Source organism: Mus caroli, unplaced genomic scaffold (assembly GCF_978045245.1).
Source record: "Mus caroli unplaced genomic scaffold, Mus_caroli_1 scaffold_4, whole genome shotgun sequence".
Classification (NCBI taxonomy): domain Eukaryota; kingdom Metazoa; phylum Chordata; class Mammalia; order Rodentia; family Muridae; genus Mus; species Mus caroli.
The window spans coordinates 96,031,816-96,059,406 of NW_028227259.1; the positions used below are offsets into that span (position 1 = coordinate 96,031,816).

Here is a 27,591-nt window from a genome sequence, read left to right on the forward strand (position 1 = left end):
GACTTGCCACAGACCTTTATTTCTCACCTCATTTTTACTTTTTGGTTTCTTACACAGTGACATTAAGTAAAAACATATATACTGTGAAAGACTCAGAAAGTAGAAAGAAAATACAGCTTACACACGGTCCCAGCACCAACCCCCACCCCCTAATATTTGGCACATTTTCTGGATTTTTTTTATAATTACCTACATGTACACTGGATTATGCTACAAATCCTTTTCAAACTTTAGCCACTTATACACTGAGATGAGATGGTTAAAACACACAAGCAGAATCTGCAGGAGAAAATGACAGACAGCCTTATGGAAACAGGAGTTGTGCTGTTAACTGTTGCTGAAGCCGCTGTGCTCTCTGTTTTCCTTTGTATCTTTACATGGGTGAGAAGCAGAGACGACGGAAAGGCTTAATCCTGGAGCTCTGACCTGACCCAGAGTTCCAGCTGCTGCCAGCTTTCTTCTTTTGGTCAAGTTCTCTCTACTCTCCCCCATTTCATATCCTCACCCCACCCCCAAACCCCCAGACAGGGTTTTGCTCTCTTGCTATGTGGTTTCAACCACAGAGCACCCCTGCCTGCCTCATTCTCCCAAGTGCTGGTATTACTGGTGTGTGTCCCCATACCTGGTAAAGCCTCCCTAAATCTCGAGAGATACACTCCAAACCATGTAAGGAATGAGTGGATACTATTTGGGAGAAAACATCATCTAGAGAGAGTTTAAACATATGTCACCTAAAAGAGCTTCAATAGGACACTCAGAACAATTAAACGCTTTAAAGTTTCAACGTAATACTCTACATACATTATACATTTGAAACTGAAATTTCAATGTAATACTCTACATACATTATACATTTTCAACGAATTAGAAAGGAAGGAAACAAAATTTGCATTAACTGTAACAGTTAAAAATTACTCCAGTAGCCACCGGATTTAGGAACTGTTTTCTACAGTGCAGTCTGCCTACCGCACGCATTGGGAATAAGTTTCAACATGACACAAAGACAGCCACAAACATCTAGCAGTGCTTTATACACAATGGATATTCAATATGGACTTTACACTAGCTGCCTAGACATTGGGTTGGATGGTTAAAATAAACATAGCAACTGTAACTATAAGGGGAAAAAAAACACCAACAAAAAAAAACCCCTCCCAAAACACAATTTACTAAAAGAGAGGTAGGTGGTCTAACATTTACAGATGGAAACCCTGGCAGGCTGGGGTTAATCCTCATGTTCAAACAGCTGCTGTGCCCTCTATATCCTAGGAGACCCTTAGCTAGCACCAGAGATGCAGCAGGGAACAGGCGAGAGTGTCCTGTGAACTTTGCTAATGCCATGCATGTGGCATGCTGGCATTCTGGATTTCTATGCCAAGCCCTGGGTATGACCTAGCAGCCTAGAAACTGGCCTTGGTAGTGTGTGCCTGAAGTCCCAGAAGCTGGAGCTGAGGGAAGCTCCAGCTCCAGCTGCTTTCAGAGCTCTGGCTGCTTAGAGCTGGTGCCTAAGCACACACCCGTGAGGAACACAGGAAGAAAGCGAAGGGACGGCTTCAGGTCTCACACACACAGATATGCACCAGAAACTTCCTCCACAGCTGTGCTGGGTGAGGCTGATGGGCAGTCCCCTAACAGTGACCTGGGCACCGTTGGGGAAAGCAAGGGACAAATAAACCCAAGTCGACCTCAGAAGCTGAACAGAGCGATTGAGAGGAAGGCAACCAGCAGCAGCTGCTCTCCAGCCGAGGGGCAGAGACTGCCCTTCCTCTACCGTGAACATCAAACCCGTTCTCATGACAACAGCACCTAGGAAGTCTGATGCAAAAGGCATCAAACTGCTTCTCAACCAAGCAGCCTGCATGCAGACTGGTCCTGCAATGCATTCACATGTGGCAACAGCAGCACACACCGCGGTACACACCCATCTGACTACTAACAACCTGTAGCTTTGGTTGAGAACAAGGCACGGGAACTGGTCAAACCATGTGAAGAGTAGGCACTCAGGGGTGGGGTGAAGCCCAGCGGGAGAACCTGCTCAGGGTAAGCATGAGGGCCCGGGGCTCATCTCCAGCACAGGAAAGAAAGGAAAACAAAACCCCCAACAGGCAGCAGAGAACCAGCCACCCAAAGATAGCTCAAAGATAGCTTTGGTTCTCAATTATAGCTCAGGCTACCCTGAACTAACTCAGGATGTCAAGTTGGTTCTAAACTCACGAGCCTCCTGCCTTGGCTTCCCAAGTGCTGGGATTATGGGTGTGTGCCACCACACCCTGCTAGGCATTTCAAAATCACTATTTAGACTTAAGGCAATTAAAAAAAAATGAGAGCTTAGCCAAAACTCTTTACACTAAAAAATAAGAGTGGAGCTCAACTGTCCACCCGAATCTGTACAGCAGGAGCCTGTTTGAGCAGGCAAGCCTATTTACAAGTAAGAACCTCTTACTCTTGTAACACTGTCCTGATCACAGAGCATGAATAACTCCCATCCCTGCACAGTTAGTCCAAGAGCCCAGGGACCCCAGGAAGACGGACTAGCTGCCACCAGGGAACTATGTACATCTTACTATAAACACCGTATGTACATCTGCCCTCAGCCAAGGGCTCTGGCTCATTCAGCTACATACACAGCAGCAATGAGTAGGTACTCAGCACTTCTTAACATTGCTACTATTTACATTACACATCCCACCAGCCCCACCTCCCAATTAAGAATACCAAATTGCTACAAATGTTACTGTGGTTTACAAAATATAGTGTTCCTCGACTCTTTAATGTAAGCAAAAGTTTACTAATTTTCGGCATGCTGATTCACACAGCATGGGGCAGGAAATGGATAACTTGCTGATAAGTTACTTCATTCTTTTCCTCTTTTTCAGAAGTGCATCTCGGAGTGCTAGCTGCAAGAGAAGAGAAAGACTATGTCAAGAACCTGTAAGAACCCTGTTACATCAACTCCATCATCAAGGTACCAGACAAGAACGACTCAGTCAAGAACTCTCATAACAACATCACTTAATAAAATATTCCCTAAAGGATCCAATCCAAGTCAGCAAGATGGCTCAGAGGGCAAAGTAAGACAATCTTACCATGTGTCACCTGTCATCTCTCTTCAATAGCTCCAACTTCAAGACAATAACTTAGGAGTTAAAATCCAGGGAATTAAGCTCAAGGCAAAGATATCTTCCTAGCTAATTCAGGCTCTTACTTTAATTTTTTTTTTTAACTGTATTCTGTGTGTGTGTGTGAGAAGGTGCACATGCCCTGGTGCCCTGGTGGGCTTCACAGCACATCTTGGTTGAACTAATTCTCTCTCCTGCACATCATGGTTCCTGAATTTTACCTCATGCGCCATCTCACCAACCTAGGCTGTTAAATTTTTTAACTTTTTTTTTTTAAAACGATTTACTTTATTTTATTTATATGAGTACACTGTAGCTGTCTTCAGACACACCAGAAGGCATCAGATCCTATTTACAGATGTTTATGAGCCACCATGTGGTTGTTAGGAATTGAACCTCTGGAAGAGCAGTCAGCGCTCTTAACCACTGAGCCATCTCTCCAGGCCAATTTTAAAAAATTTTAAATCACTTTGTGTTGAAATACATCAGGTGGGGTAAAAGCAGTGGTGTGTGTTGTAGCTGGTTGTGATTCTGTCTTCAAGCCACAGGATCTGTGATGATGTCTGCAGTGACCTTCTGCAGAGGACGGGCACCTAGTACCTCTCTGCTTGACTTAAGAGTACAGCTTCCACCCAGGATTTCTAATTCTTCACAGATAACAACAATACTAAAGGCTATCAAGAACAGCGAGCAAGGCCAAGGCACTGTCTTACATGTGCTGAACACAGTTTAATAATTCCCATAACACTCTTTGTCACACACTCCTGAAAAACAATCTGGCTTTCCCCTTTACTTTGTTTTGCTCTGTTGGGAGCCAGGCTGCATGAGAAAGACTCGGTGGCCTGGGCTCCCTCTCATCTGAGACCCTGTCTCAAGAGTACAAACCCACTCTAGGATAGCTCACCTGGCTCTACAGCTAATGTCCTAAGGTTTTGGATTTCATGTCTGTCTCCATGCTTTCAGCTTCCAGCTTCCAGCTGGGACTATGAGTCTCTTCATAGGTTGTTGGGACATTGAGAGGATTTAAAACATCTCACCATGTCCAGCTAAAGAGGTATCCTATCTCTTTCCAGTGTCTGTTGGCTGTTTGTGCTTACACTTCACTTCTAGGACCTGCTCATGTGAGCTACCAAGAAGCTCTGAGTAGTTATGCAGCAGGCCAACGCCTGCTGGCTATAAACTTCAGACAGCACAACTACTGCCACAACTATTCCCTTCTGTCTTCAAACAGCACTAGCCAAATAGATGGTGTGTCTACAGTCCATTCTCTCCACATGGTCCCGGTTCCTTTGGGATCCACAGCAAGGCTTCTAAATTCTGTCAGGACAGTGACACACTGGCAAGGGGTGAAGCTTGCTGCTCTTTCCCAGACAGTCCAGGCTAATAGGAAGTTTCAGGGACAATACATAGTGCATCTTGGTCTAAGTGCAGCTGAGACAACAGGGAAAAGCAGGAACCAGGGCTATGGTTTTGTTGCCCCCTCCCCACCCACCACCCCCATCCCACAGACAGGGTTTTTCTGTGTAGTCCAGGAACTCACTCAGGCTGACCTCGAGGATAGTCTGCCTGCCTTTGGCTCCCGAGTGCTGGACTAAAGGTGTGTGTCACTACTGCCTAGCTAAGGGTTAAGTGTTATAATGAATAAACCCTGGAGAAACTGCAGGGCAGGGATACAGGCAGAAATGCTCATTCATTTCTCAGTCTAAGCAGCAAGACAACTACAGGATGAAGAAACAACATTCTTCCAGGAAAGATAGTTCAGAGACCATGTAGTTTGGAATTGGTTTTCTACAGTTGCTTCAGAATGATATGTGATAAGATCTGATATACATCCACGAGAGGAGGCTGCAAAATGTCCATCACTGAGATAAGCAGGCCAGCCACACAGCATGACCCTTGGGCCATGCATGGTACCATGGTGCCTGCAATCATAAAGCAAAGCAACACCTAGCTGGCTGAAGCAAGAGAATCTCCAAGAAAAGCCAGCCTGGGTGAGTTCACACAGTAGCCCCCCCCCCCCTTTCTCTTACTTACAGAGAAGATCCTGGGTCACCCACAGGTCACATGGTGACTGCTATCAACTCAGGTTTGAGTCTTTCCTGCCCTGACTGCTCCCAGCCTCAGAGCACTCAGTTGAACCACAGAGCACACTCGGCACGTGGTCCTCAGAAAGCACCCTTCCTGTCAAACATAGGGCTGTCTTGAACACAGGCTTCACGCTAGACCCACCTGCTTCTCCCGGAAGGAGCGTGCTGTTTTTGACCGGACATTCTGGCTGTACCGCATCATCATAAAGTTCTTCTGCTTTTTCTTCTCTTTATTTGTGGAACTGGAAAATGGGTTTATTTTGGTTTTCTTCCTCACAAACTCCTTCCGGTCTGTCCTTCCAGCCTATCAGCACAAAAGGATTAGTGATCAGTGTTTCTTCATAGATAACACAGCTCAGGAATTCTCTAATGGCCCCGTTGGATGCCAAGGACGAGACGGGGACAGAACACAGCTCTTGCTCCCTAGACGCAGTCCAACAGAAACAGGCTTTGAGCTCAGTGGAAGGAAATGGCCTGATTCACCCTGATTCCCAGGAAGCAAAGCTGTTTTTGGCACGGTAGGAAAAGGAGAAAGGAAAGACATCAGAGTGTGAAGCGTGTAGAGGAGAGAGCATGGGCTCTGAACTATCTAACAGGTCTCCCTTCAGACAGAAGCAAGGTGAGGCAGGGCTTGTGTCTGATGACTCCGCAGGGCAGTTAAGGCACAGGAGCAGCTGACAATAGTCGCTGTACAAACATGAGCAGCGACAGCACGAGTCAGAGGCTGACGCTGTGAACATAAGTTTCTACTGCTTTAAAAAATGTGCTAAGCCCTCTGATACCATGAACGTGTAACGCTGCACTTTTATCCTCTACGTTTTGTTTTTGAGTGGTAGTCACAAGGCTATATAGAGTTGTCAAAAGTCTAATGTAGTAGTATATATTTTTAATCCCAACACTCGGGAGTCAGATACAAGCTGGTCTTTAAATTCAATGGTCTATACGGAAAGTTCCAGGACAGCCATAGACACATAGGGAGAGCCTGTCTCAAAACAACAACAAAATACAGCAAAACACAAAACAGAGCCACTAGGGCTCGGCTGTGGCTCAGCAGGGAGAATGCTGCTTGGCACAGCACCAGGTCCCCTCCTAGGCACCACATAAACCAAGAGTGGCAGCACCTGTCTGCACCCACCTTCAAAGTCGAGGCAGGAGCCTCAGGCAGCCAAGGGCTTCCTTACTTAAAGCTTTAGACCAGCCTGGGTTATGGGTTATATAAGATTCCACCCGTCTCAAAGCAAAACAAAAAAACTTAGTCAACTCAACACCTAATAATGGCGCATCTTATTCTATGTTTATATAAGTCTATCTTTCACGGATGAAAAGAGAGACGGGAAGTTTATGGCTACATCACTGGGGCATTATCATTCATTTTATTTGCTTTCTGTTTGCAAATGGTAGAATGATGTATGCCCCACTCACCATTGCAGTTGCTAGTCTCGTCTCCTTGTCAGACTTGGGCTTTTTATGAAGGCGTTCAATGTCCCGAAGAGACAGCAATTCACCCCTGTGGTGAGGGAAAAATAAAATACAAGATGGGGTGGGATTTGTCTGCCTGCTGCCACCACTGGCACACGGGTTGACAGCAGGCTGGGCCAGCCTTACCTGGACTCCTCGTCACTGTCAATTTCTAAGTATTTCCTTTTCTGGGCTTTCCCCGGGGCAGCATCCATTTCCTTCTTCATCTGGGCCATGCGGATTTTCTGGAAGTCATCCTGCGTTAAAACTCGACTGGTGCTGACGGCTGCAGCCTTGGCTTTCCGTTCCTCCATGGGCATGCTGTCCAGCTTCGTGGCCTTGAAAAGCATACAGCCAAAAGGAGAATTGACTACCAGCTTAAGTGACAGACAGCTCAAGTCGTTTAAATTTTAACATGGCCCAGCAAAAAATGGCATCTAGGTAACTATGAGCATGCCGCAGTCTCGAAGCCATATGGACTTACAATTGCTTGCTGCTCCTCATCAGAAGAGTGGTGCACATCAACCCACTCACCATCCTCCTCCTCCTCACTGAGGCTGGCGCTTTCCCATTCATCTGTGGGAATGAGCACAGCAAGATGAGGTAAGTGAGCAAGGTTGGAAAGGAAGTTAACGAGCTCAGATGCGCCACTGACCAACAACAGGAGTTGATGTGTGCTATGCCACATCAATTTAATTTAAGGAACAGGGACTAGCACTGACTAAGAATCTACTAAAAGCCAAAATGTTACAGTGATTTACCTAATTCTTACAGCTCAAAGAGGAACGGATTCTGAGTAAGAAACATGCCAGAGGCTGGGTGTAGCGGCACAGAGCTTTAATCCCAGCACTCAGGGGCAGAGACAGGCAGAACTCTGAGTTTAAGGCTAGCCTGGTCTAGAGTGAGTTCAGGACATCTAGGGTTTTGTTAAACAGAGAAATTCTGCTCAAAATAAGAAAAGGGGTGGAGGGAAAAAAGGAAAGAGGGAGGGAGGGAGGGAGGAGGGAGGGAGGGAGGGAGGGAAAAAAAGAAGGAAGGAAGGAAGGAAGGAAGGAAGGAAGGAAGGAAGGAAGGAAAGAAGGGGCCAGAAAAACACAGCCTGTCCTCAGACCACAGGGAGCCTGTCTGAGTCTGTGGTCTGCCATTTTCACTCGTAAGCAGCTCCCTAGTCCTGCCAGGCAGCTTCCCTAACATCAGTAGAGACTGAGCAAGGTTCAAACCGCAGCAAAAGGCAAGGCAAAGGGCAGGCAGAGGAACCTTCATCATCTTCTGTAGTTTCCTTCTTCTCGAGCTCTAGAACCTCTGCTCCTGGGATGTAATCTTTAGCATCTAATTCCCCATATTCCTGTATTCTTGCTTCGATGGAGGCTTCAGTGGGTTTACCCTAAAAGAGAAAATTATTTAAAAATAAGGTGCTTAGAGTTTTTAAAAATTCATTATGAAAGGCACTATAGGGTGTGAGCACTATTAAACATAGAGTCAAATAGGGGACGGCCTGCTTACATGTCAGAAACAGCGTAACCCCAGGTACAGCAGGCTCACTTCTTCCTCACTGTCTCTTGATCGAATTTGAGAAACTGGCTTTGTAAAGAATACCAAACTGCTCTGACATTTTAAGTCTCAACAGTGCTATGTCTTTGTATTAAAAACACACCTCCCTCTCTGCTGAAAGAGGCAGCACCTGGTGGGGCTGTGTGTCAGCTGCTCACTGCAGCCTGCTGACAGTATCACACACTGTCAACTACACACAGCCCAGCAGACCTTTCGGACTGAGCTGTCCATCACAGAGCACATGCCAGCAGCAAGGGCCGAGGACCAAGGAACTCAATCAAGTCCCCCCCTAAGCTTGAAGAACAGACCCACACACATCACAGCCACTCTCCAGGAAAGCTAATCTAACATGTGAACTGCAGGCATTACCCTCCCTTTCTGAGACCACCATCTTTAGATTAACCTACCCGGAACTTCTTCTGCAACATCTGAGGGTTCAATGTCCGGAAGAGATGGATCAAAGTTCTGGCAGACATCATCACATCTAGGAGACACTGCCTTTGATTAGAAATTCTGAAGCAAAGGCAGCAGTGAGGCAAGAGTGAGCCACACTGCACTCACTGCCTACAGAGAACGACCTGCTACTCACTCTTATCTTTGTGTGTCTTATACTGAGCCAGGTCCTGAAGAAGCTCTTCAGTCATGGCCAGAGGACATCGAGCTGTGATCTCTTTTATAGCATTGATCCTGGAAAAGGAAAATGGATGTAAAATAAGCGTACTACTAGGCTTAGGCCCCCTAAGCCTGCAGTGTGGCAGAGACTGTGAGGGCAAAGGGCCCTACAGACTGACATTCCCAACAGTTGCACTTCCTCTGACAGTGGTGTAACAAGGATCAGTATTGGCCACAACAAATCATGGCAGTATTGGCTTCCAGCTAAGGAGAGAGGGCGTGAAGTCTGACTGGAAGGGTTAAAGGTCTTCAGGGCTGTTACCCCAGCAGCAGTTTGCAAGGGAGACACCAAGACACTGCTTAGCATATCATTTACAGGTGCACAGATTAGATAAACTTTTGTGTTACCCAAAAGGGCAATTGCAGTTCTCTAGAATTAAAGAGTGATTCATTAACAAATCTCTTGCGCCTGCAGGAGACAAATCCAAGGTGGAAGAAAAAGAAAAACTTAGGCTAATGAAATCATTCTCATAAGAATAAAACTATAAAACATCTAAAACTATAAAAATGGCTGATCGGGACAAGTACTGTTATCTAGTTCCCTCTTCAGAATTCTCACCAATAAATGAAATTACAAAGCCTCCTGAGGAAACCACTTTTCTAGACACATGCACAGCGTAACTGTCCATCTTAATACATTATAAACACGGACTGTCCCCAAGTATGTTTTACATACCCTACGGTCATGACTTCCCCAGAGTTCTTGTCAGTAACAAAATTGTTGGCCACTGTCACAAGCAACGACTGAATAATCTGAGTTGGAAACAAAAGAGCTGAGTCAGGCGGAGTTGGAAACAAAAGAGCTGAGTCAGGCGGAGGTCCCTGCTTCCCCCGCACGAGGACTGCAGTGCAGCAGCAGGAGGTCAAAGGACAACTTGTAGGATTCGCTTCTCATCCTCACAGAAGCTGCTCTCCCGTTTCTACTGAGCTGCACTTCCAGGCTCGCTGGCCTTTGCTCTCTGGGGAGATCTTCCTGCCTATCATCTCTTGATAGGAGTACCAGATTAGATGTGCAGAGTTACATTTAGTTTAAATGAGTTCTGGGTATCAAACTCATGGTGTCAGTTTTCTGGTAAGTACTTTTACCCACTGAGTCATGTGACTGGTCTCGTCTGTTCATTTAAAGAAGGGTCAGGAGAGACCCTAACTCTGGGAAGTAACCGTAACATGCCAACGGTGGCACCCCTCCATACACACAACCTGGAAGTTAGGGGAAGTGTCTCACCTCTGGGGGCACCAGGTGATGAGAGGCTTGTGCAGCGAACAGAAGGATCTTCGTGACTTCTAAAAGCACAAGAGATAGAAAGGGCAAATGTTGTCACTACCAAGGACTACCACAATGTGGCAAGCAAATCCACATGTCATGACTGCCACTTATGTATCTACCTCAACCCCAGCCCCAACCTGTCTGCATGGTTCACCCGCTGCCACATTCAGGCCCTTGCTCAACTGCTGCTTATGAGAAAGGTCTGCCTGACCCTACAGCCTAAACAGCACCCGCCCCATGCTTGCTCCTGTCCTTCCTCTGCTTTCCTCTTCCAAACACTCCGCCTGGATATTCTACCCAGTGAGGACGTCTAGACTTCTGTCTAGAGCGCAAATCCGCTGAGTTAAGGAAGGACTCTGCTTTAGGGTCACTGTAGACCTCAGCGTCTCACAGACGTTCTGCTCTCCTTGGCTTCCTGCGCATGCACAGAAACCACAAAGAAGGCCATGAGCAGTAGGTAGCTCACACCTACAATCCTAGCACTTAAGAATGGTAGCAGAAACGGAAGGACCCTGACATCGGGCCATGTCTCGGGTTGCATACCAAAATCCAGTCTAAGTCCCAAACTAACCAAACAAGTCACAAACAAACATTTGTTGAACAAACTCAATATACACATATCACATACTCTTGTCCAAGAGGCAGCATAGTATATGTAAAGAACAAGGCCTTGGAACCAGACACGGTGATTCAGGCTGTAACTACAGCACACAAGAGGCCAGTGTAGGAGGTTTGCTGAAGTTCAAGCCAGCCTGGGCTACAGAGACTGTTTCAAAAACAAACAAGCATCAAATTGGGTTCCGGTGCATGCCAGAGACAGGCAGATCTCTGTGAATTCAAGGCTGGCCTGGTCTACAAAGAAGTTCCACACTAGCCAAGCAATGTATAGTGAGAGTTTCTCAAAAACAAAACACAAAACCAAAACAAACAATAAGCCATCACCAGTCAACAAACAAGGAAAGGAGGGGCCTTTGGGAAAGATGGGCAAATGTTGATTTGTCATTTATTTGAAATGTTCTTGGATACTTTCTTTTTATACTTCAAAGAGGCCATTTAACAACCTGACCCAGTGATGTAGAGAGAGCTCTTAGCACAGTATCAGGCTCCTGTCATAAGCTCGCCTGTTCACTTCCTTCCTGTTCTGGTTAAGTTCCAAAGGTAAAACAGGCAACCATCCTTGCCTGCCTCTGTGCCACCGCTGACTGAGACTGCACACAAGGCCACGGAGAACATAAAGTCCTCTACCACAAAGCTACAGTTGAAGGTGAAAACTACACTTTCTCTCTTTTTGCCATTTATTTATTTATTTTTATGTGTACGGATGTTTTGCCTGCACTTGTGTACCTGCACCACATGCTTGCCTGGTGCCTGCAGAGGTCAGAGGAGGGTATCAGATCTCCTAGCTGGAGTTTATGGATGGCTAAGTCACCATGTGGGAGCTGAGAAGAAAATCCAGGTCCTAAACAAGAGTAGTACGTGCTCTCAACTGCAAAGCCTTCCCTCCAGCCCCCAAATTAGAATGTTCAACAGGAGAATTTATATTATAAAAGGACTTGCTAAAAAATTTATCTTTAATTTTTATTTTACTTAAAAAAAAAAAGAAAAAAAGAATAGTGGTATGTGTGTGTGTGTGTGTGTGTGTGTGTGTGTGTGTGTGACTTTGTGCACTTAAGTGCAGTGCTCACAAAGACCAAAAGAGGGCACTGCATTCCCCCAGAGCTGCCTGAAGTGGGTAATGGGAACTGAACTCATCTGATCCTCTGCAAGAGCAGTACTTGGAAAATAACCCCAGCTTGTCGTTAACGAATAGGAAAAGAAAATGTGCTGATTTAAGGAAGAAACATAGGCCTCTCTGTCCTCCTTTGTCATGGTTTTTGCTGGGAAGGTTAGGGTTGGGTTTTATCTTCTGTTTGTTTGAGAAGAGCTTTGATGTACTCCAGGCTAGCCTCCAATCCAGCATGTAGTTGGGGCTGGCTTGAAGTTCTGATCCTCCTGCCTCAGCATTCCATTTTCCCTCTCTATATAGAACACACATAACTCCATCTGTCCTTAATGACACAAGAACCACAGACCAGTCACCCCTAAGGCTGAGGCCAGCAAGGAGCACACACAGAAGGTTACCTCTCTGGTGGGGCTGCAGAAACCTTTGCACAAAAGGGTAGAAGTTGAAGAGGAAAAGCTGTGGAGAGAAGAGCACGGCAGCTTTAACATTTATAAACCTAAGCATGGGATTTCAGTTCCATCATGTAACCTCATTTCACGACAAATGCACTTGACTTGTTCTGTCTCAGTAAGCATTCTTGCCACAGGCTAACTCAATACGCTGCAGTAACCCAGGGAAAGAATTTCCTCCCCAACACTACCCTGCTGTCTCACCACATGCAAGAGAAAGGGCAGAATGAAGTAGGCAAAGGCAAACAAAACCCACACTCTTTAACTCTGCCACTGGCCTGGCTGCAGAGCTCCGTGTTGGTGTTCACAGAGAGAAGCAAGACCAGAACCAGCTGGTATCAAAGGTCCTGGGAACAGAACAGGGCAGATCTGAATAGCACAAACTGACAGCCCTGACTCTATTATATTCCAGCTCAACCACATTGGGGGAAGGAGAGCAACACATTCAACCATGTCACAAAACTGGATTGGAGAGATGGCTCTGCCACTAAGAGCTGTTCCCAGCACCAACATGGTGACTCTCCAATCCCAGAGGACCTAAGCTCTCTTTTGGCTTCTGTGGGCACTGAACACATGCACTGCACATTTCTCTGTGGTCTAAATTTTTAGTAAAGGCAGCTACTCTAAAAGTACCAACATTACAACACACACCCACACCCACACCAACAAGCAGGTAGGGAACCCAGCATTGCAAACATATGACTCCCCACCAGAGACACCTAGAAGTCAAGAATGTCAGGAAGGGTTAGTTAGGCACACTGAGAGGTAGCAAGAGTCAATACAAGTGTGTGGTTCGTTCTGGCTCGGGAACTTGTATGTGAAAGTAACGTATATCTGAAAGTAACAAGTGCAAACAGAGCACAGAACAGTTACATGTGAACGGAGTGTGCACACATCAGTATTCATATGCACTGGGGAAACAGCAGTAGATAAAAGCAGCTGCCTTCAGAAGGATAGGCTGCACTTGCTGCTGACTCTAACTGCAAACGACTTGGGGACTAAAGCTGAGACAGTGCTCTACATAACCGCTTTCCTTTCCCAAGCCCACCCCACCTAACCCCCCAGGAGAAGCCACGAGCTCCATACCTCGTGAATCCCCACCAATCTGGAGATGAGGTTCATGAGCATCATCTTCACCTCAAACCTCTCCTTACAGTTCTCCAGCTGCTTCAGAAGCTTCTCTGCGAAGTCTGGAAAGAACCAGAGAGTCGCTGTAGGTTCCCGGCTGCAGAACAGTGCTCTACAGGCACAGCGGAAGGGACAGCAAAGTCTTATTGGTGCAAACACCAAGTTCAGCACTCCAAGCTCAGCTTCACGAGTCCTCAGATGTTTCTTAAAGGACGGTCTCACTATGTAAGTATAGTTTTCCCAAAGTTCACTCTGTAGACGAGACTGGCCCGGAACCAGAGACCTGCCTGCCTCTGCCTCCTGAGTCAGGGATTAAAAGCGTGTGCCACCATTCTAGATGATCTTTTACGTTTCTTTAGAGAATTTATTTCTATTTTTGTACACGCTGGCATGTGTGTATGAGAGCACATGTGTGCAGGTGCCCACAGAGGCCAGAAGAGGTGTTGGATCCCCTTACAGCTGGGTTGGTACCGTGAGCCGCCTCCTGTGGGTGCTAGGAACCAAACTTGGGTCTTCTACAAGAACAGACAATGCTCTTACCCCCTCGGGCGGCAATTCAGCCCAGGATTCCTAAGATCTACTCTTAAAATCATTCCTTTTACTTTTTGAGGTTATAATTTATCATTCCCCCCTTCCCTTTCCTCCCTTCAAACTCTCCCTTATACCTACCTTTCCCTGCCTTTTTTTGGTGTTACATGCACATATATGTATGTATGTACACGCATATTCCTAAATACACAAATACAGATTCCTGAGATGTGTGTGTATTAACCTCTACAGTGACTCTGGATGTAGTTTGCTTCTGATGGTATGGTCTGCAGCCAAGCTACTTGGACTTCCTTGGGAGTGCAGACTCTGAAGCCACACCCACAGCCTGATGAAGCAGAACCTGTACTTTACCCAGCTCCCTAGGTGATTTGATTAAGGCACCTTGACCAAAAACAAGACAAAGAACAAAGGAAGTAATACGGCCAACAAGGAACTTAAAAGCACTAATTATGGTACCTTGGGGATCATGAATCAAGTGAATAGCTGAAAAGTTAAACACTTCTGGTTTCTTCTTCTTCTTTTGTTTCTGAAAGAGAAAACAGTTCAAAACCCCTCTGCTCAGAATTCTTTTCACATGACCTACTAGCTGGACCGAGCCTGCCTGTTAGATTGTGCGTGTGCTGTCTGCTGAATCCACCAGGGGAAGATGTCCGTGTGCAGCTCTATCACTCTGCCTTGTCTCACTGAGACCGGGTTTCTTACTGAACCTGGAGCTTGTTGTTTTCCAGTGACATTGGCTGGTTATTACTTTCCAGGGACCCACCTGTCTCTTCTCCCACCAGAGATAGATATCTGAACTCAGGCCATCATGCCTGGGCAGCAGCGTTCTTACCCTCTGAGCCATTTCCCTGCCCCATTACACTAATCTAAAAGAAAAACAAAACCAAAACAACAAAACAAAACAACAAAAAAGACCAAGCTGCCGGGCAGTGGTGGCTCACGCCTTTAATCCCAGCACTTGGGAGGCAGAGACAGGCAGATTTCTGAGTTCGAGGCCAGCCTGGTCTACAGAGTGAGTTCCAGGACAGCCAGGGCTACACAGAGAAACCCTGTCTGAAAAAAACAACCGACAAACAAAAACAAAAAACCCAAGCCAACCAAAAAACTCTTTGATGTAAACAAATCTCATTTCATTGTTAAGAATTAAAGTGTGTGTGTGTGTATGGGGGGGTTGGGGGTGGGGAGCTGGAGAGATGGCTCAGCAGTTAAGAGCACTGACTGCTTTTCCAGAGGTCCTGAGTTCAATTCCCAGCAACCACATGGTAGCTCACAACCATCTGTAATGAGATCTGATGCCCTCTTCTGGTGTGTCTGAAGATAGCTACAGTGTTCTCACATACATAAAATAAATAAATCTTTAGGAAAAAAAAAAGAACTAAAGTTGTTTTTTTGCCTTTTTAAATTAAGCTTTGAGAAGTCAGGTATTGTGGCGCATTCCTTTAATCCCAGCACTTGGGAGGCAGAGGCAAGTGAATTACTGTGAGTTTGAGGCCAGCCTGGTCTATAGAGTGAGCTCCAGGACAGCTGAGTGATACCTTGTCTTAAAAAACATTTTAAAACAAAAGCTTTGAAAATATACCAGCTATTAAAATGTGAGACTTAAAACAAATTTAAAGATCCAAAGACCACACAGAGGCCAGGGAGATGGCCCAGGTGGAAAAGCAATTGCTACATGAGCCTGAGGACCCGAGTTTGATCTCAAGAAGGGTGTGGGGAACTCTGCAGCCCTAGCACTGGGATTCCTGGAGTGCTCTGACCAGCTAGCCACAGTCAGTGAGGGATGCAGAATGATGGAAGATACCCAGTACCGACCTTGGGCAACCCATACTGTGTTCACATGTGCCTGCATCAACCACACACACACACACACACACACACACATATACACACCCCTCACAGAAATAAACTGTAATCCCACCACCACTACTTTAGAAGGATCAAACTATTGATTGTTGGGATAACCATCACCAAACACCAAATGCTTTTCCATGTTGTTCTAAGAACTCAGGTCTAGTTAAGGGAAAGTTAACCGAATTAATTATTTCAAGTTACGAGTTTTGTCATAGCTGAACGTACTAGAATGTTAATGCTTACAATTCTTCACACTATCTAAGGTTTGTTTTTAGCACTATCTCTTGGTTTCAAAAACTTAAATGTGCTGGCTAATGCTCGTGCATATTCTGTACTCTAGGAAGGTCACTGCATTCTCAGGCACAGCCTCACCTTCAGCACTTTCATCGCCTTTTCCAGCTTCTTCTTGTTTTTGGAGCCCTTCTTTCCCGTGGCGTACTGCACCAGCAGGTCTCTCGCTGTGGGCCCATCGTCCTGAAGAACAAAGCACACTGGGAAACTGGACACAGGCACATCTGCAGAGTCAGCGTGGGGTCCTTTCAGCCACATCCTTTCGTTCTAGACGTTTATTTACTTTGACTTTCATGGCAGCATGTGTTTATATGTGTGTGCGCATGTGAATGCAGGGGTCGTCAGTCCCCAGGACCTGCAGTTACAGGTGTTTGGTATATGCTTCACAAACACCAACACCTTCATCATCATCAACGCGTGTGCTTGTATGTAACAGTGCTTGTGCAGACATCAGAGGACAGGACTGCTGAGCTGGCTCTGTGCTTCCATCTTTACTTGGTATATGGAACTCAGGTCACTGGAACTGCACTGAAACTGTCTTTATCTGCTGAGCCTTCTCTGTGGAGCCTACATTTTGGTTCTTAAACTTTTTGCACACACACACCAATGAATATAACTTTCAAAATCAGGAAATATGCACACGTACAAAAATGGGCTGTATATTTTCACTGCAGTGCTGAATTCGTGCTTAGATTTAGTATTACTTTTCATTTCAGTATAATATGCAGATACAGTGTTGCTTTTATTTTCAGGAAACTATCAATAGAAGAATGTTTAGTGTATAATACATTCATATTCTGGAATAAGTTGTGGATATCCATAGATCTAAACAAAACAGTAGCTCTGCATACACCAACATAAACAAAGCACACTGCAGCATGTACGTGCTATGTACACAGCTTCTAAAAGCTTACAACACATAAGACTATTTGTACAAACATACATAAATGCACTGGAAAAGAAATGCATTATCCAGAAGGAAGAAAATATGACAGAAATAACCCAAGGTCAAAAAAGCCTTTACCCAAGCTGGGCAAGGTAGTACACGCCTTTAACTCCAGCACTTGGGAGGCAGAGATAGGCAGATCTCTTAGTTTGAGGCCAGCCTGATCTCTAAAGTGGAGAGCTCAAGGACAGCCAGAGCTACACTGACAGAGAAACCCTGTATGGAAAAACCAAACTAATAAATAAATAAATGAGTAAATAAATGAAAGAAAAGACAAAGACAAAGAAGGAAACCTTTACTCTGTGTAAATTATTATCTGAAAGTTTTTACAATGAAATATAGTAAGAATTTATCAGACATTACTGATTGACTTATCGATGCTAAAAGGATTTCAGTGTATGTGTGTGAGCCTATGTGCACATGTGTGTCTGTGTGTGAGCCTGTGTGCACGTGTGTGTGTGAGAGCCTGTGTGCACGTGTGTGTCTGTGTATGAGCCTATGTGCACATGTGTTTCTGTGTGTGAGAGCCTGTGTGCACATGTGTGTCTGTGTGTGAGAGCCTGTGTGCACGTGTGTGTCTGTGTGTGAGAGCCTGTGTGCACATGTGTGTCTGTGTGTGAGAGCCTGTGTGCACATGTGTTTCTGTGTGTGAGCCTGTGTGCACGTGTGTGTCTGTGTGTGAGAGCCTGTGTGCACATGTGTGTCTGTGTGTGAGAGCCTGTGTGCACATGTGTGTCTGTGTGTGAGAGCCTGTGTGCACTTGTGTCTGTGTGTGAGAGCCTGTGTGCACATGTGTGTCTGTGTGTGAGCCTGTGTGCACGTGTGTGTGTGAACCTATGTGCATGTGTGTCTGTGTATGAGCCTATGTGCACATGTGTTTCTGTGTGTGAGAGCCTGTGTGCACATGTGTGTCTGTGTGTGAGAGCCTGTGTGCACGTGTGTGTCTGTGTGTGAGAGCCTGTGTGCACATGTGTGTCTGTGTGTGAGAGCCTGTGTGCACATGTGTGTCTGTGTGTGAGAGCCTGTGTGCACATGTGTGTCTGTGTGTGAGAGCCTGTGTGCACATGTGTGTCTGCACATCCCTGCAGATCCCTGTGGAGCTCCTAAGGTGCTGAATCCTGGAGCTGGAGTCAATGCAACTGTAAACTGTCTAACATGATGGTGTGAGCAACTCCAGTGCTCTGCAGGAGCAGCAGGTGCTCCTCGCCACTGCGGCATCACTCTAGGCCTGTATGTATCTACACATGTATTTCTAGGATGTTTACTGAAAAGAACTTTTTACTTCTTCTAAGAAAAATTGCTTATCACACATCTTGATTAAAGGCACTGCAGCATCATTCTCCTTTCTCCTACTTTTGTAATGTTGGCATTACCTACAAAACTGCTAGCACTTTTTCCTAAAGGTCTTACAGTCTGAACTCAGAGTTGTCGCACACGAGCAACTGTGCCGTGGGGACTGCATTAACTCACCTCGGATTCTGAGTCACTGTCCTGCTTCTCTTCCTCATCCTTCCCGAGGAAGAACGTCAAAGCAGCAACCAATATCTAAAGACCAACAGGGAAAACAATCAACGTATCCAGCTTACAAATGCACACTTCTGTTTACATTCCCATCACACACACATGCACTGTTGTGTCTGAAGGGCAGGAGGAAGGGTAATTGCTCCTTTTTCACGATTTAACATATTCCACAATGTCATGTATTTCACAAATATGCAGCATCGTCTTTACCTAGTAGAGGAGAGGGATACAGCTGGGTGGCAGAGCATAAGCTTGGGAGTAAGTCCAGTCCCTGACCCCGCGCCCAGCACTTCCCAGTCATTTACTAGATTATGTCATACGAAAGGAGAGTTAGCTCTCCCCTTGACAAGGATGGAAGGGCCTTGAGCCTCAAACACACATGTACTTGAGGCACAGGCACCAAGGTTGTGGCATCTAATCACTGTCTTCATATACCTGTGTCTAGCCTTAAACACTGTGACTTAAACATACATCGGCCAGGCTTTATACAGTTACCCTTTGGTAGACTGTCAAGAATGTCTACATGCCACCAAGAAAAGAGCTACCATAGCTCTTACTCTAAGTTAAACATTGTCTCTGAGTTTCTTTCAACTGCCGGAGCTCAACAGAAGACAAGTCAGGTATCAAAGGCAAATTTCTGCCAATTTTTTTTTTTGGCCAACATCATACAGCTGATTGTCATGGTGTTTGTTTTTACAGAGCTGCTCTCCTGCCTCTAAACTGGAACTGCAGGATTGTTAAAGCACGATGCAGGAAGTGGCAGCCCTACAGCTCACCTTGGTGATCTTGGAGAAACACGCAGTTGTGATAACATTGACAGTTTTGGCATCATTCCTGGAAGAGAAAACGATATAAATGCCACGGTGAGTCCTTCTGGCATTAGAATTTAAAGTGCTACGGCACTAAACGCGTCAGCAGAGGTACAGCACTTCATCAAGTCTCATCAAGGGGAACATCTGCTGCCAAGGAACTCGCTCAGAGGAAGTTATGAAAACAAAAACTAAAATTCATACAATTCTGTCGGAAAAAGTACAATATAGCAAAGCCAGGCTAGGGAGACAGCTAGTGGGGAGAGCGCGTGGGTGAGCATGAGACCGAGCTCAGATTCCACAACTCTGAGAGGCATGGTGTCTGCTGGCAGAGGCAGCTAGGTTAGCTAAATTAACTCAATCAGCTTCAGCCAGATTCCGATGAGAGAGCTTGTCCTGATGTATAAGGCAGAGAGCAGATGAGGAAGACAGCTGATGCCAAACTTGGACCTGCAATCCCACCCGCCTCCACACACATAGCATGTACAAACCTGTACACACACACAAGAAAAAAATAAAACTAAATGTTTAAAACTTAAAATAAAAATTAGCAAAATTAACCACAGCTAAAAAGAGAAAAGCTACTTCAGCTCATACTTCATCACCGAGACGTGAGAACAGGAAGTGAAGTAGAGGCGTGGTACAGAGCTCTCATGGCCGTCCTCCTGTTCTACCCGCCCAGGGACGGCCCTGCCCACCGCGGGCTGCGCCCCCCTCCATCCATCACTAATTAAGAAGACGCACCACACACTGCCTACATGCCATCTGATGGAGACATTTTCTCAGTTAAGGTTCCTCTTCCCAGGAAATGCTAGCTTGTACTGAGCTGACAAAAAAGAACCAACCAATCAGAGTGCCTCTGTATTTTATGCCCAACTTTAATGTCTTATAAGTATATTAAAGTATGTAAGATAAAAAAAGATACATTTATCTCTGAGTTCTATAATCAATCATTATAACTTTACAAAAGTAAGCTAGTTTCTCATGAGAAAGATTCCCGTCTGTGTTACCAGATGTTCCTTCTGTAGAGTTCGATCATCACATCCAATGACATCTTGGCTGCGGTCGCATTGCTGTCTCTCAACATGGTGTACATGAAGTTCTGCAGCACCTACGGACCCGGGGAGCAGGGCGTCAATGCACGGCTGGCAACATACCGGGAGCACTGGGTGTGTGGGATGTGTTAGAGGGCGGAGGGCACTCACCACGTTCACTTTGTTGTTCTTGTGTTTGGCATTGATGTTCTTGATGTCAGTCACAATGTGTGTGTACAGAGTCTGGGGAAACAAAGCACACACATCAAACCTAGGAGCACTGTGGACCTCAGAGAAACGCACAAACCACATGACAGCTTTGCTTTCCACTACATTCTCCAATAGAAGAGATCCAAAACAAGCAAGCGCTCGGAAAAAGCTGAAGGGGTAAGACTGCTGCTCTCCAGGGGTTAAACATGGAGTCATCCTCGAGAAAGAAGAGCCGTCACCCTGCCCGCTATGCGGATAGTCACAACTCCTTTATTTGTACCAGGCAAGAGGAGAAGCAACCCAACGCCATTTGCTGATGAACGGGCAAGCATGTGGCAGAGTCACATGATGGAATATTATACAATCATACATACTACAGTATGCATTGAAACAGCATGCTAAGACAGCCACAAAAACAAACCATGTATGACTCCACTTAAGTGAACCATGAGGAACAGGCTGAACTATGTGGTAGTGCTCCACTCTTCAGACAGGCAGAGGCTCAAGGGAGCAGGGTAGTTACATCAAGGGCAAGGGCAAGGTCAGGCTGGACTACTCAGTGAGATCCCGCCTAAAAACTCCAGGGCTGGGATGCACTCACTGAACCAGCACTTCTAGCAACTGCAAGGCCCCGGAACTCAATTTGTTTCATAAGCCTCAGCTCTTGGTCTTAAATAAGCAAATAAAAAGTCATGGAAAAATGCGAAGAGCAACAGAACATTAAGTTTGAGAGTCTCTTATGTAACCGCTCAGTGTAGCGTGGTCGTGGAGATTAGGTTTGGGCACCAGACTGCCTGCAATTATAGTCCAGCCTAGCACATGGATGCTGCTTGACCATAGACATGTCACTCATCTGTGTGTCAACCTGTCTGTCTGTAAAGCACAGCAATGCAGAGTCTTCTTGCCCATCTCTATCTTAGGCTTTTGTAAGGAGAACACATACTTGAGATTAACCCCTGTCCAGCGTGGCATTCAGCCTATTTCCTAGCCTAGGATCTCTAGCCATAACTCTGCTGTGTAAGCTCAGGGAGGAAGGGACAGCGGGCGATGCTTTGCTCTCTACCTTCCGCAGGAGCTTGTCGTGGCAGCGCAGCAGCTCAAAGAAGAGCTCTAGCAAACTTGATGGATTGATGAGATTCTTGTTTCTCAGTAAGATCAAGGCTTTGCAAAACGTCTAGGAGGTGAAAGAAAACATACCAAAAGGGTGAGGTTAATCAAATGAGAAACACAGCATACATCCCATCTCTGCCCTCCCCCACCAACCACAAGCACAGGACGGGGTGCGACCTTCCTACCATGCGGAGATCTGGGTCTAAGACAGTGTGGTTGTAGGAGAGCAGGTCCTTCAGCTCCTGCGGGAAGTTACTGAGATGCTCCGGGTAGCACTGGCCAATCTGTGACAAAGCAGAGCTGTTACAGAAACAGCAACCTTTCTCCCCTAACTTCAGGCACACATTCACACGGTCAGGGATCGGCTGGGTCACACAGGCAGGTGACTCAATCAGCAGCTTTGTTCCTGCTGCTTTCAGTGTCCTTGCAGATTCTGTAAGGTGCATGTGACACAACTGAGAGCCTGCCAGCATGCTGAATGGAAAACCCTTTTCTGATGATTTTGGTCTGTTTGGCTCTGTGCTAAAATTCATCTAAGTACTCCAACATATCTTAGGAAGAAAATAAGATCGACAAGAGGGAAGGCTGGAAAAAAACTTAAGTCTTCACACAGAGAGAGGGTGGGAATAACCAGGTGAGGGAACCTCTGCAAATTATGGTAGTGCCAACCTCTGTCTCACTGAGAAACCTTCTTACCTGTGCCATGAACATCACCAGCTCTGCCAGTTCTTTGCTGGGTTTATTTGGTTGTAACTTGAAAATCTCCATATTGGATTTATAGTGATTATATTGCTGAAGGAACTGCAGGGGAAAAAAACAGAGTTTAACACAGTCTCACACAGAATAACAAGCTGGCACACACCCTTGCCAGTGGCACAGAGAATCAGATCTAGACTCTCAAGCACAGCACGGTTCACACAAACACTTGTTTTTAGAACAGAACTCTAAGCAGTGGTATAAATGTGCATCAGAAACTCAGCTTCTGGCCTTGTTCTGCCATTTTACTATCATATGACCCATGTATGAAGGGCAGAAAAATGCCGGGTCAGGCCTGCAAACGTGAAGTATGCCTGAAGGACATGAAACTTTCTAGTCAAATCTTTCCTTTAAATCCCCAGTAAGGCTTTATATTGGTGTTCCAGATGAGATATGCTACCAAACACAGGCCTCAAAAGGCGGCTCAGTGGTTAGGAGCTCTTGTTCTTGCAGAGGACCTGGTTCACGTCCCAGTGATTTGAAACCACCTGTAATTCCAGTTCCAGGGGATCAGAAGCGCTCTTCTAACCTCCAGGGGTACCAGGTGTGCACACAGTGCACATTGCAGGCAAGACACACACACACATTCTTTTAAAAATGGAGAAAAAAGAAAAACAGAAAAGACCCAAAACCAGGGCTAGCGATGGCTCCGTGTGAGTGCCAGCGCCCACGGAAAGCCAGGGAGGGGGTGGGGGAGAGGTGCATGTGTGTGCACACACCAACCTCGGCCCACCTCCCCCCACCTCAAGCCTAAACAACAAAGCCAAGGGTAATAGACACATGGAGTATGTATAAGGCCATAGCACACTCTCTAAGCACTTGGTTTGTGCTAAGCTTTTTATATCTATGACCCCATTTCTGTTTAACCACTGTAACTGTAAATGAAGTCAAGCCCGCTCCATGTCCCATAGCTATTATCCTTCCATAGGTTTCACTGCTTCTGTGGGGCTAGGAATGGAACTTGGGGTGCTCAGGTATGTGAGAGAAGTGTTCTACTGCTCAGCTACACCCCAGCTTGCCATAGTTAGTGTGTCAACAACCACTCACACACTCACTCACTCACAAACTCTCACACACACCAAGTACTCCTTAATCGTCAGCCTTTTTTGAAGGTTTTTGAAGGTTTATGAAAATATAGGAGTTAAAGGGCCAACACCGCAGGAGCAGGGAGGCCCCAAACTCTTCATGTTCCTAACCCCAATTCCTTCACTGCCACACCATGGACAAGTTACAGACTCACGGTCTCGGGTCTGCTTGAGATGAGCAGGACATACCACACTCTGCCCCTGATGTACATTTGTCACAAACGCCCAAAACCCCAGACACTCCCTCCTTCCTCTCATCCTAACCTCTATACCAGTACCCCAAAGTAGTTCTGTGGCTGACCCCAGGGCATCCAAGCTTGGATCCTCCACTGTGAGCACTGCTGCATCATTTCCTTGCCCGTGGCTGAGTTGGTCAGTATGACCCCTCTGTTCCTTACTGATACTGGTCACTTTCCAGAGGGAGTCCTTCCTCTTCTCCGTGACTGTCCCACTTGGCTTTGAGTCCCGCCTCAATCACTGCCCAATCAGCAGGCCATGGGGTGCTATGACTTCCACCATCTTGGGAGAAACTCTGGACTCTGCTCCCATTTCCCTTTCTTCTTGTCAGAAAAAAACCCCTAAAAACTGTCTTACGTGGTACCGGGATAATCTAAACTCCTCAGTGGCTCCTAGAAACACTGGAAGTAAAACCTAACCGCTTACCACTATCAAAAAGGCTCTGACCTCACTGCATTTTCCACGCTACACTTAAGTGACAACGTTTCTGCTTCATTTATTTCCACGACAGCTTCTGTGAGTCCTGTTCTGCCTGGAATGCTTTGACCTGCCTGGCCCAATACTACCACTGCAGGACAAGGCTTCCCTGCCCTCAACAGTCTGCAGCCGTCTATTCTAACATCCTCACCTAGCCTTATCGTACACAGGTACCGTCCTCCTAAGAACGAGAGTCCAAAAGACGACACGGCTCCATTATCTGTCTTACTTGTCCCTGTATACTCAATATCTACAAATATATTGCAGCGTGTGTGTTTGTGTCTGCACTAAAGCGGATGGAGGAGGCGGCCATTACCTTTCTTGAATACTAAAATACAAAAGTTGTTATTGAGCCTTCCTTGGTTTCACAGCAGGTCAGAAATAGAACCAGAGCTTTGGGTTAGCTGTAAAACAAACGGTCTCAAGCACCCGCTGAGAGGATTTCGACAGTACAAAAAAAGAACGGAGAAAAGGGGGTGTCTACGATGAAAAAGAAAGCGGGGCCAGGCCAGTGAAGACAACCCTAGAATGGCAGGAAAGCTTCACCGCTCTCTCTCGGACTGGAGGTTAGCAGGTAGAATACGTCAAGAACCATATAAACAGCAAAACACACCTTCCACTCAATAAACAGACTAAAGGATTGAACTGACAACTCTCAACATAAATACAAAGGCCGGTTACTATGTGAAAAACTGTGCAACATGCAAATTAAAATAATCTGAGATTCTATCTCACCTCATCGGAATGGCTGTCAGCAGGGAAAAGACAGACAGCGAATGTGGGAAAACAGAAACTATATTCTCCTCTCTCACTCCACACACACATGCACACACATGCACATACACACACACCACTGGTGGGGTGGAGAGTGGGAGAAGCGCGCGCGCGCACACACACACAGCCCATGATGGGGATGTTCATGGTAGAACCACTATGGACAAACTAAAACTGGCCTTCTACGGCCTGGTTTATTTTATTTATTTATTTTTTTTTGGTTTTTCGAGACAGGGTTTCTCTGTGTAGTCCTGGCTATCCTGGCACTCACTTTGTAGACCAGGCTGGCCTTGAACTCAGAAATCCGCCTGCCTCTGCCTCCCGAGTGCTGGGATCAAAGGCATGCGCCACCACGCCCGGCTTACGGCCTGGTTTATAATAAAAGGACTCTGGTCAAACACCATAGACACACTTGCACATTTGTGTTTACTGGTGCACGATCCACACGACAGCAAAGAAACAGAGCCAGCCTTTAAGTCCATCAACAGAAGAATGTATAGTGAAAATGTGGTAAATGTACTTATTTTTTTCCCAGTCATGAGCTGAAACCATGACAACAGGAGGAAAGACGCTAAGAAATTAAACCAGACTCAGAGAGGTAGCCCATTTCCTCTCAGAAGCAAAAGTCAGATTTCAACTTATGTTTGTGACACAAGTTAGAAAGGGGAAGCCAGGAAGAGTTTCTGTTTAATGTGTATCAAGAGCTTGCCTACTTGTATGTGTGTGTATACATATGCCTGGTGTCCAGAGGCCAGAAGTCGGGTGTCGCATCCCCTGAAACTAGAGCTACAGATGGTTATGAGCTATCATGTAAGTCCTGGGTACCGAACCCAGGTTCTCTGGAAGAACAGCCAGTGCTCTTAACCATTGAGTCAACTCCCCAGCCCTGGAAGAAGAGATCTTAAAGGGATGCAGGGAAATAAATGTGACGTGTATACAGAAGTGGGGGCTGTCTGAGGAGAGAAGGGGACCAGTAAGGGGAGGGAGACAGGGAGGATTGGGAAGGGCGGTGTAGAAGGAGACAAACAATAAAGGCAAAGGCGCGTCTTAATCTATCTACCAGGTTAAGAGTACAAAGTCATGGCCTTCATTTCGTGGTTCTTATTAGTTCACACACTTGGAGTATGCCATGCCCCTCACAAACTGGACCTAACAGAATTTTCGACCGCACATTTCCCTCAAAGCATTTTTACAAATCTAGCTCAGGGTAGCTCCCAGGGAGTTTGAACCGTGGCTTAACTACATTTTCTACACTCCTGCCTGTGGGGTGGCCTTGCCATCTGAGAACTCCTTGCTCTTCTTGGCAGAGCTTGGGGCACTTGGGAGCGGCCGTCTGTGGAAACCACGTTTAACACACGACTCATCGTGTGCTAGGGGCTAACTCGAGTTTTTGCTCCGAGGCGGCCGACGGCCGTCACCGGTCCACGTCGGCCAGGCGGGCGGATAAACCCGGAGGCAGCAGGTTTGAGGGTGTGTTTCAGTGTTGGTGGGGTCTGCATGCCCCGTCCCTCGTATCTCCATCCCCCGTCCGTTTCCTGCCCAGGCCCCCGGAAGCACGCCGGAGCATCCCGGAGAGCCAGATCCCGGTCCCACCTCCTCCACGTAGGCCGGCGGGTCCCGTTTGATCAGGTTCTGTAACTGCGGCAGGTTGCTGGGCAGCTTGTTGTTGTTCCTGCCGGACATGGTGGCTGTGGGTGGGCTCCCTGGCGAGCAGTGCTTGGAAATCGTCCGCCTCTGTCAGTCGCAGCCCCGCGGCAGCTTAGACTCGTGGGTCCCAGTGTAACCGGAAACGGCACGTGGGACAAGCCGCTGGCACAACCGAGCTACGGAACGCTCAGAGGATCAAACTTCACCACCCTGATGCAACGCTTTGTAGGTGTCTGTATGCTATAGGCCCCTGTTGGTGGTCAACCGCTACTACGCTATCACCAAACTCTGGAGCAGGTTTCCTTATCTCAACATTCTTTTCCACTGAAAGCAATTTTTATACAATATATTTGATCATGTTCTTTTTCCTCCGCCAGTTCCTCCCAGTTCTCCCCATCTAGCTCAGCATTCTTATGGTGGCCCAAATAAATGAGGATTAATAAGGGACTCAGGTATGACAGCGTACAACTGTAATCCCTGTACTCAGGAAGCTGAGGCAGGAGGATTATATTTGTTTGGGGCAAGCCCGAGGCTTACTCTGTCTCAAGAAAAACTACAGAAATTAAGCAGGGGCCTGGGGACTGGTTCAGGTGTCCTATCTCATAGGAGACCCTAGGCTTCTTCTCCAGCTCTCCATAAACTGTGTGTGTTGGCTCATGCCTGCAACCCGCATACTCAGAGAAGAGGAGGCGGGAGGGTTGAGACTCCAAGGTCATCCTCAGTTACATAGGAATTTGAGAGAAACCTGGATACAGGAGACCCTGTATTATAAAATGAGGATTAGGGGCTAGTGATAGTTTAGCAGCTAAGATCTGGTATTACTGTAGGGACCCAGGCTCA

At 46.4% G+C, this 27,591-nt stretch overlaps 1 protein-coding gene and 1 pseudogene across 1 annotated transcript; one reads left to right on the forward strand and one right to left on the reverse strand.

Annotated features, from left to right (window-relative positions):
- Sdad1 (SDA1 domain containing 1) lies at positions 1–26,887 on the reverse strand. The gene is made up of 22 exons (XM_021162607.3): positions 26,698–26,887; positions 22,472–22,576; positions 21,961–22,059; positions 21,729–21,839; positions 20,627–20,698; positions 20,432–20,532; positions 19,389–19,446; positions 18,562–18,636; positions 16,227–16,328; positions 14,460–14,529; positions 13,413–13,516; positions 12,276–12,333; positions 10,113–10,171; positions 9,564–9,640; positions 8,805–8,902; positions 8,623–8,699; positions 7,922–8,048; positions 7,149–7,240; positions 6,812–7,002; positions 6,629–6,713; positions 5,349–5,510; positions 1–2,897 (listed from the first exon to the last, which is right to left on the reverse strand). Exons 1-22 carry the CDS (start codon positions 26,785–26,787, stop codon positions 2,850–2,852), a joined length of 2,061 nt encoding a protein of 686 aa, XP_021018266.1. The 5' UTR covers positions 26,788–26,887; the 3' UTR covers positions 1–2,849.
- Positions 18,924–19,042, forward strand: LOC115031238 (U6atac minor spliceosomal RNA; annotated as a pseudogene).
- Positions 26,888–27,591: the final 704 nt, after the last annotated feature.